The 10202-nt window shown below is 41.4% G+C and overlaps 1 protein-coding gene across 3 annotated transcripts; it reads left to right on the top strand.

Moving 5' to 3' along the window:
- The first annotated feature begins 395 nt into the window (after positions 1-395).
- LOC149282469 (uncharacterized) lies at positions 396-9682 on the top strand. Of its 3 annotated transcripts, none has more exons than XM_089498206.1 (4): positions 396-448; positions 4386-4549; positions 5398-5518; positions 8171-9682. In XM_089498206.1, the coding sequence occupies exons 2-4, from the start codon at positions 4478-4480 to the stop codon at positions 9238-9240; spliced, it is 1263 nt and encodes a 420-aa protein (XP_089354332.1). In that variant the 5' UTR covers positions 396-448; positions 4386-4477; the 3' UTR covers positions 9241-9682. The 3 variants fall into 3 exon arrangements, with proteins under 3 accessions (XP_089354332.1, XP_089354333.1, XP_089354331.1); XM_089498207.1 differs by lacking the exon at positions 396-448 and adding an exon at positions 4025-4092; XM_089498205.1 differs by lacking the exon at positions 396-448 and having other exon boundaries at positions 4306-4549.
- Positions 9683-10202: the final 520 nt, after the last annotated feature.

The following is a 10202-nucleotide window of genomic DNA, read 5'->3' as shown; positions in this document are numbered from 1 at the left end:
AGGAAGGGCCTGAGGAAGAGGAGGAGGAAGAGAAGGAAGGCTTAGAAGAAGGACCTGAGGAGGAGGAAGAGGAGGAGGAGGAAGGCTTAGAGGAAGAGGAGGAGGAGGAGGAAGAGGAGGAGGAGGAGGAAGGCTTAGAGGAAGAGGAGGAGGAGGAGGAGGGCTTAGAGGAAGAGGAGGAGGAGGAGGAAGGCTTAGAGGAAGGGCCTGAGGAGGAGGAGGAGGAGGAAGAGGAAGGGCTTATAGGAAGGGCCTGAGGAAGAGGAGGAGGAAGGCTTAGAAGAAGGACCTGAGGAGGAGGAGAAAGGCTTAGAGGAAGAGCCAAAGGAGGAGGAGGAGCAGAGAGACCTGTGGAGGATTCTGCAGAGGAAGAAGAAGGAGAAGAAGAAGGGGCTCCTGAGCATACGCAGAGGCCTCTGGGGGAGAAGCTACAGGGAGAAATCTCCTGGTTGTAACTTATTATTACTATTATTAGTAGTAGCATTAGTATTATTTTATTTATTTATAAAGACATGGAAAGACGTATTTATAAAGAGCATCTCAGTGAGTCTCTATATTATAGGATCAGGAAAGATTTTAGGTGTTGTTAAGGTTTGGGAATCCTGTTTGGGGTCCCTTCTGACTTTGGGGCCCTTTCATCCTCCATTTTGGGTTCCCTGAAAGCCTCAAACTGTCAACTGCCAAGCGCTCAGGCAGAGGCTGCCATTTTGTGCTTCTTGTGACTGTGAGGAATAATGTTCCAGAACCTTCTCTGAGCCTCAGTTGAACAGAGGCCTCTCTTTCTTTCCTGAGGCTCCAGAGAGAGAAGGAGGCCAGGCTCCTTGGGCCAAAAGGAAGAAAGTGTGTCTCTTTGTGTGTCTTTTGTGTCTTTCTAAGAGGGTTTTCTTATTACAAAGCTCTGCTCCTTCTGGGGAACAAGGGTTTTAAAAGGGATCAGAAATGGGGAGCATAGTTTTAATACAAGCCTTATTCTTCTTCTTCACAAACATCAGGGTTTGGCTTCTAAGAGGAGGCTAGTCCCCCAAAAAAGGCCAAAAGTGGCTCCTTTGGGAATTTTAAAGTCCCCCCAGTTTCCTTATTAATAGATTTTCAGACAAGAAGGAAGGAGACAGACCAGAATAACTCATATTACCAAGAATGAAACAAACAAAGATACAAACAAACAACAACAAGAAAAATAAGGATTAGACAGAAAAGCAAACTGTTTTTATTTAAAAAAGCAAAACCATATTTAATAGGATAAAAGTACGAATTGGGTTCTTCTATCCTTTATAACCGACTGAGGCTGTATCTGCACTTCAGAAATAATCTGGTTGGAAACCACTTTTTTCTTTTGTAATTTATTTATAAATAATCCTTTACAAACAAAAATGAAAAAAACAACATACCAAGACATTTGCATAACAAATACAGCTACAACAACAAAAAAGTAGAAATACCTATATGATACACATACAACATGCAATAAATAACATCCTGATATACAAAACTGTCAGAAATGTACTATTAAGTTACCTCCAAGATAAGCTAAGATGACCTTTTTATTTAATTTACTTAAATTCCTTCAAGGTATCGATACGTGTTAAACCTCCAATGTTCATATAGACTTTCCATATGATATCTGGGATTGTAAATTAAAAATTAGTATTACAAAATAAATCAAAGCATGACCAGTCCTCTTCAATTTTCTCAACTGGTTTATCCCTCATGATTGCGGTTAAAATGTCCAATCCCTTTGCTTCCCTTAGTTTAATTATCCACTCCTCTATTTTAGGAATTTGGATGTTTTTCCAATACTGTGAGTGACCATCTACAAAATTAGTCTGGAAAATCTTTTAGCTACTTCCTTTTTCAGTTTACATGTCAAATTGAGCAAAAAGATCAAAGGGTTTAAAGGTATTTCTTCCTGTAAATGCCATCAAAGAAAATGCCATCAAAGAAAACCATTATCCTGAAACATGGAAACAAGCTAATATAACTTTGCTGTTAAAAGAAGATAGAGATGCAACTGAGGCAAAGAGCTTTAGGCTAATTTCCTTATTAAATATGGATTATAAATTATTTTCTATGATTTTGGCCCATAGACTCAAAAAAAGGTTCTTAAACACTTGATTCATAAGGACAAGTCAGTGGTAATATACAAAACGTCTGAAATATAATTGAATATTTTCAAAGGCACAACGAAAAAACACTTATCTTTTTAGAAAAGGCCTTCGATAACATAGGATGGGATATGTTATTTGTGACACTTTAAAAATGGAAATAGGAGCTTCTTATTATAGATGGATAAAGGCAATGTATAAAGATCAAAGAGCCAAACTAACTGTTAGCTATAAAAAACAGAGGAATTTAAGATTTCTAAAGGTAAATAGCAAGCTTTCCCACTTTCACCCCTTTTTGTTTATTCTGATCCTTGAAGCACTGAATAATAGGATAAGATTAGAAAATAAGATCAATGGAATAAAAATAAATAAAACTGATTTTAAAATGAGAGTCTTCTCAAACGACATTTGTATTCCCTGGAGAACCCAGAAAAGAGCACAAGACAATTGCTGGATGTAATAGTGGAATTGGAATATGTTTCAGGACTAAAAGGAAACAGAGACAAAACAACATTAATAAAAAAATATGGGGAAAAGGAAGAACAAATGCAGGAAGAAATTAGTGGATTTGAATAGGGAAAGAAAGTTAAATATCTAGGAATCAATTTAACAAATAAAAAACTCATATCCATTTCAGAATAACTATGAGACACATGGAAGGAAATCAGAAAAGACCTAGAAAAATGGGGGAAATTACACTTATCGCTATTAGGAACAATATCACTGATCCAAATGAGTTTCCTTCCTGAAATACTGTTTCTGATCCAAGCGATACCCATCATCCAGAATGAAAAACCATTGAATCTATGGCAAAAGGAAATCTCAGAATTTATTTGGAATTAAAAATAGAGCCAGGATAAAAACGAAAATACTTTGTGATGACAAAAGTAGAGGAGGGCTGGGTTTACCAAACTTAAAACTTTATTATGCTGCTTGTTGTTTAGTTTGGATTAGAGAATTGGGTTTTGCTGGAGAATGAACAATTGTTATGTTTGGAGGGTGAACATTTAAGATTTGGGTGGCATGGATACCTAATTTACGGTAAAGAGAAAGTCCATAAATAAAGCACAAATCATTTCATAAGAAAAGCTCTATTGAAGATCTGGGGGAAAAAGAAGTGTAGAATATGTCCAAAAATACCTTTATGGTGTTTGCCGCATGAGGCTCTTTTCGGGAGGAAAGGTATCCAGAAAACTAACTGGTTAAGATACAAGGATGTCCTGAAAGAATCGCAAGGAAAACTAGAGATCAAAACACAAGAAGAACTTAAAGAATCTGGCCTAGATTGTCACTGGTCTCTTTATCGTCAAATGAGGGAGAGGTTTAAAATAGATGTGAAATTAGAAGGAATACAAAATGCAAAATGGGAATTGTGGAAGCCATGCTCCATGTTCATTCCATGCCTGATGAGAGTGTTGGGTGCGAGGCATTGGAGAAGCATCCAGCTGTGTTTCTCTAGCCAGAAGCCAAAGGAAGGCCTTCTCCTCTGAGGGCCACTGGGGAGGTCAGGAGGTTTCAGCAGATGATGCGCTCATTTCACATCTAGCTACAGGGACATAGCCAGGGTCCTCTCCAATTCCCCATCCCCTGACCCCCCTCCACTCTCACAAGGCATGGAGTGTCAGGACCATGGTGAACAGGTCTGAGGAAATGACAGGCATGTGGCCACTAGATGGAGCTGTTGTGGAAGTCATTGACAGCTCTAGTGGCAGTTAGATGTGTCAGCATTTAAACAGTGCATCATTGGAATGTTGATGCAACTGTCAACTGTCATTCTCAACTGTCACTGAGGAAGAGTCAGACAGTGTGTGCCTCAGAGTGGGTTGTTACTGGTGTGGATGGTGGAGGGTGTCGATGTATATAGTGTTGTACACAGTGGAACTTCTGATATGAATAAAAGCTTCATCTGAGAGAAGATTACAGTGTCTCTCTGCTCATTGAGAAAGAGACAGGTGTTTCTTCAGCTCACAAGCTACTGACTACAGTCAAGGTGGAGAATCTGGTGCCATACATTAACATGTTGCCTCACGTGCTGCGCAACATAGCAACGTCAAAAGCGTTTTAACATGGAGTATCTGTTGTGTAGGGGAGCTGCAGTGAAGTTATGCTAGGTCCATGGGACTTTGTTTGCTGAAGAGGGAGGAAGGGGATACCCACCTCTGCATTGGCCCAAAGGAGGCATATGTCACCTGTGTATCTCACCAGCAGCATGCTGTTCTCTGTGTCTTTGAGTGATGCAGGATTTCTTGACAAATCAAGCCTAACCCTAGTCTCTTTTCTCAGGAACGTCATCTCGGTCCCCTTGTATACAGCTTTGGGGCATATTTTACTGGAAGAGACCCAAGTGCAGGGCCACCAGGACCCCTTCCCACCTAATGGCCAACACAGAGGCCAAGCGGAGGGAGTTGGGCTCCAAGAGAAAGAGGCTGGCGAAGTACAACTCTTTGGTGAGTGGCCATTCTGATATTAGTTTCATTTGTGTCATTGCTGGGCCAACTCATGAAAGCAAGTGGAGAACATATTGTCCCAGTTTGGCAGAGAAAGTCCTGGTTAATCCTCTGTCTCCCCACTTTTTCAGGGGGTTTCAAAAGTGTAGGTTTCTCTCTCCTTCCACTTTCCCCCTTCTCCTGAGCTCTCTTGGGTTGCTGAAAAATGACTTCCAAGGAGTTTGCACCCCATCAACTCAAAAGGGGGAAGAGGAGAGGAGATAGGTTGCCAGAGTCTTCCCTTGCCAGGAGGGTGAGGCAAAAGCAAACTGCTGTGCCCTTCCTAGTTTGTGTGATCTTCCTCATAAACAACTTTGGCCATCCTCACCACCTTCTGGTGTTGCTTGTCCACATGTGCCTTGCTTTTCCTGTCTGTAAAATGTTGGGGATATGGGAGACCATCTCTGGATCTAAATTGGGGGTGGGCCCAGTGGCCCTCAAGTCCAGAGTGCTCCCCAGAACTGCTTTTAAGAATGACATTTGCCTCTGAAATTTGGCAAGAAATGGCTAAATGCACCATATTCTTTTGTGGCTAAATGTACTCTTATGTGTTTGGATAGTCAATATCCTAATCCATCCTCAATATCCCAGCCATGGCCTAAATTATATATTTTTATTATATTGTATATTATATTGAAAGGATTCAAGACAATCTGATCTCAAAGGCAGTAGTTTTTGCTTGCTAACAGAATTTAAAGTTTACTTCCTGGACTGAATTGTGAAGTGATGAAATAATATTTGGATGCACCATGTTCTTTCCTCCCCTTTTGCTTAGTCACTCTCTGGATGAGGGCTATTTTCCATTTCAGGTGACATTTGCAGATGTGGCCATATATTTCTCCCAAAATGAATGGAATCTGTTGACGAAGAAACAGAAACTTTTCTACAACTATGTAATGATGAACAATTATGAGAATGTGGCTTCTGTAGGTAAGGAACCTGAATCCATTGCTCTTTCTATAAAGACTGAGGGCTCTTTCATACTATATTATCATGTTGCTATGGTTCCACTAGAATTATAGAGTCATAGAGTTGGAATAGACCACAAGGGCCATCCAGTTGAACCCCCTTCTGCCATGCAGGAATACACATTCAAATCATCCCCAAGAGATGGCCATCCAGCCTCTCTTTAAAGACCTCCAAAGAAGAGGACTCCTCCAAACTCTAAGGGAATATATTCCACTGTGAAAGTGCTCTTACTGTCACAAAGTTCCTCCTAATGTTTAAGTGGACCCTCTTTCCCTGTGGCTTGCATCCATTGTGGTGTCTCCTTTTCTCTGTATCAGCAAAAAGCAAGCCTGCTCCTTGCGCAACCTGACAACCTTTCAAATATTTAAACATGGATATCATATCCACTCTTTATCTTCTTTTCTCCAGGCCAAACATAACCAGCTCTCTAAGCTTCTCCTCAGAGCTTGATGGTTTCCAAACCCTTCACCACTTTGGTTACCCTCTTTTGGACATGCTCCAATTTGTCAACATCCTTTTTGAATTGTGGGGCCCAGAACTGGACACAGGATTATTCCAAGTGAAGCCTGACCAAAGCAGAATACAGTGGCACTATTACTTCTCTTGATCTAGAAACTATTCTTGCATTGATGCAGCCTAGAATCACATTGGCCTTTGTAGCTGCCTCATCACACTGTTGGCCCATGTTCAACTTGCGGTCTGCTAGGAGTCCTAGATCCCTTTCAAGCCTAATTTAATTGTGATAGCAACATCCTGTAGAATATTTGAATCTGTAGTTCAGTGAAGCACTATTGCTCTCAAGTTTCTAAGGAGTCTAAATACCCCATCCTAAACTGCCAATTCTAGGATTTTGTGGAAAGAAGCCATGGAGATTAATGCTTTTCACACCCACATGGTACTCAGCACATCCCTAAGCGGGTTTCCTACCTCTTTTGGCCCCTCTTCCATCCTTTTAATGGCTCAGAGAGGGCCCAACAGTGGCAAAATGGCCTCCACTTCCCCAAAGGGATGCTCAGGGATGTTGAGGGGCAAAATATTATTTCATCCCCCCCGCCTCCATCAATACAATCTGGGGTTGCCCCTGAGATCTCTTCCAAACCCCATCAGTAGTCCATACCTGTCTTATAGATGTTTTAAGGCTGTTTTAAGGCTGCTCCCTGGCACTTCACCCTCACCAAAATTGGAGTCCAGGTCCCAGCCCCCTTGCTCTGCCTTTGCCAATGATTTATTTGTATATTGATTATCCTGCCTTTCTCAACAAATGGGCCTAAAAGGGATGTCATCCTGAACAGGGAGCTGACTTGTTTTTAGCTGCTCCAGAGACTAGGACCCGGAGCAGTGGATGCAAGCCACAGGAAAAGAGATTCCACCTCAACATTCGAAAGAACTTCCTGACAGTAAGGGCTGTTCGACAGTGGAAAACACTCCTTCCTCGGAGTGTAGTGGAATCTCCTTCCTTGGAGGTCTTCAAGCAGCGGCTGGATGGCCGTCTGTTGGGGATGCTTTGATTGAGAGTTGCTGCATGGCAGGCAGTTGGACTGGATGGCCCTTGCAGTTTCTTCCAACTCTATGACTCTATGATCCCTTCTATGCATCACACTCTGTGGGTTTGTGTCTGTAATAGAGAGATGAAGGGAAAGTGAAAAATAGAAAGGTAGGCAAGAGAGGCTGAAAATGAGATGCTGAAGTGGTGCAGATGGGCAAGAAGGAAGGTTGGAGAGCAGAGGGAGAAAGGGAAGGGGATCAGGCCTCTGGGAGCCAGGAGGGGAAGGCAGGAGCAAAGCCAGGATTGCCTAGCTCTGTGCAGAGAGGAAGGGACCCCTGGGAAGGGCCAGGAGAGGGGCCTTGGGGATTGGGAGGCAGCCACCAACCTCACAGATTTTAAGAACTGGTGAGAACCAGCTCAGGTCCTTGTTTTCAAACATATTAAGGGGTTACATTTAGAAATTATGAGCGATGTCTATGAAGAGAGGAAAGGGCGACAGAAAAATTCCTTTTTGTCTAATGTTTCTTTTCCAACCTGAGCTTTCTTAGCTCCATGGTTTATTCCAGAGGCCCTTTGTTACCCGAAATGCTGGAGTCTGGGGAGGACACTCCCAAGTGCTGTGCTTTCAGGGGAATTTCATACTTAGCTCAAAGGAAATATTGGGGCAACAGCAATATAATAATAATAATAATAATAATAATAATAATAATAATGATTTATTTCTAGCCCGCCCAATCATGAAGAATCCCGGTGGGTTACAACAATAAAATAGATCAAAGTACAATAGAGTTTAAAAAAATACCTTGACCTACCCCCCCCCCCCCATTCCCAGTATTAAAACAGGATTAAACAGTAATATTACAAAAACAGTAAAAACATTAAAGACATTTTAAAAAAAGGTAGAAACATAGGCAGGGAAGAGTAGACAGATGAGGGAACAAATATCTCTATATCTGGGGAGGGTAACTAGGTTGGAAAGGCCTGCCGGAAGAGGTCCGTCTCGAGTGCTTTCTTAAAGGCTTTATTAATTTAATATCAAATAGGGAGGTGTGAACGTAGGGCTAAATCTTGGGCTAACACTTTCCCCTCTTAACTCTGATATTCAGTATTATATTCCTTCTTCACAGAAGAACTTGTCAGTCATGAGAGAGTCCACACATCAGAGAAGCCACACAAATGCCCGCATTGTGGGAAATGTTTTTATTTGAAGGGAGACTTAGTGAGACATCAGAGAATCCACACAGGAGAGAAGCCATATAAATGCCAGCATTGTGGGAAATGTTTTTGTGTGAAGTCACACCTAGTAAGACATCAGAGAGTCCACATAGGAGAGAAGCCACACAAATGCCAGCATTGTGGGAACTGTTATTCTTGGAGGTCAAACCTAGTGACACACCAGAGAATCCACACAGGAGAGAAGCCATACAAATGCCAGCATTGTGGGAAATGTTTTTATTTAAAGTCAAAACTAGTGAGACATCAGAGAATCCACACAGGAGAGAAGCCATACAAATGCCAGCATTGTCGGAAATGTTTTTCTTGGCAGTCAAACCTATTGACACACCAGAGAATCCACACAGGAGAGAAGCCATACAAATGCCAGCATTGTGGGAAATGTTTTTCTCGGCAGTCAAACCTATTGAAACACCAGAGAATCCACACAGGAGAGAAGCCATACAAATGCCAGCGTTGTGGGAAATGTTTTTCTTTGAAGTCAAACCTATTGACACACCAGAGAATCCACACAGGAGAGAAGCCATACAAATGCCGGCATTGTGGAAAATGTTTTTCTTTGAAGGGAGACTTATTGAGACACCAGAGAATCCACACAGGAGAGAAGCCATACAAATGCCAGCGTTGTGGGAAATGTTTTTCTTTGAAGTCAAACCTATTGACACACCAGAGAATCCACACAGGAGAGAAGCCATACAAATGCCAGCATTGTGGGAAATGTTTTTCTTCAAAGTCATACCTAGTGAAACATCAGAGAGTCCACACAGGAGAGAAGCCATACAAATGCCAGCATTGTGGGAAATGTTTTTCTTTGAAGGCAGTCTTAGTGAGACATCAGAGAGTCCACACAGGAGAGAAGCCATACAAATGCCAGCAGTGTGGAAAATGCTTTTCTTGGAGGTCAGGCCTATTCTGTCACCAGAGAATCCACACAGGAGAGAAGCCACACAAATCCAAGAAGTGAATGAACATTATTTTTGTAACGATGGAATACAAAAATATTTTTTCAATCCAGCGGTGCTAAAAAGCCCTTATGAATTTATTTGTACAGTTTTTCTGTCCATATGTCTGTTTATTTTTTAAAGTTATGTTTTGTTAGGTTTAGGTTGCTACTAGTATAGATAATTGATTTGGGTTATAAATTTGGCTGGGGATTGTGGGCCGTGCTTTAGGTTAGTTAGATGGGGGGTGGGATTTGTTGCAGCTAGCTAGAATAGCAATAATAGCATTCAGAATTTGTGGGATGTTGGCTGAAGAAAGTTGGGGACTTTAAGAGAAAGGGAGCTAGCTTCTTTGAATGTCTGGGGCAGGGAAAGATTGTGCGTGTGAGAAGGATGGCAAAGTGGAGCTGGTTAATAGTGGGGGGGTGGATGGTGGGAATAGGTAAGGGCTAGGTTTGGTAGAAGGTGGAGTTCTAGGTTTTGGGGTTTCAATATATTCTTTGGCCTGGGGAGGGCAGTTCTGGCTTCAACACTGATTTTCTGACTATGTGTTTTCAATAAAGTTCTTTGTTATTTCAACACACTGGACTCTTTGATGCACAGAAGTTGTGAATTTGCACAAAACTGACACTTTCTTCTGTCCTCAGTCCTCAGCTCCATTCCCAGCCATAAGAACAGCAAAGGCAAACACACACACGAGATATGAGCCGACTTGGATGCCAGCATAATATAATAAGAAAAGATTTATTTCTATTTAATTTTAATCTTTATTAATTTTCAATTAAAATAGCCATAAATTCAAATCACAGTCACAAAGTCTCTATTACAAATAACAAATTAAAATAGCCAATTCTTCTTGTATTTCTTCTGTATCTTCAAATCTTTATGCGACCCTTCTTTGGATATCTACTTCCTTCTATTTCAGGTATTGGAAAATAACTATATTAAAAGAGAAAACAATCCCGCTTCCACTTTGTCAAATCGT

This window comes from Sceloporus occidentalis, unplaced genomic scaffold (assembly GCF_023333645.1).
Source record: "Sceloporus occidentalis isolate IW3139 unplaced genomic scaffold, rSceOcc1.0.p SCAF_114, whole genome shotgun sequence".
Taxonomy (NCBI): Eukaryota; Metazoa; Chordata; class Lepidosauria; order Squamata; family Phrynosomatidae; genus Sceloporus; species Sceloporus occidentalis.
This window is presented reverse-complemented; position numbering and strand designations above follow the sequence as displayed.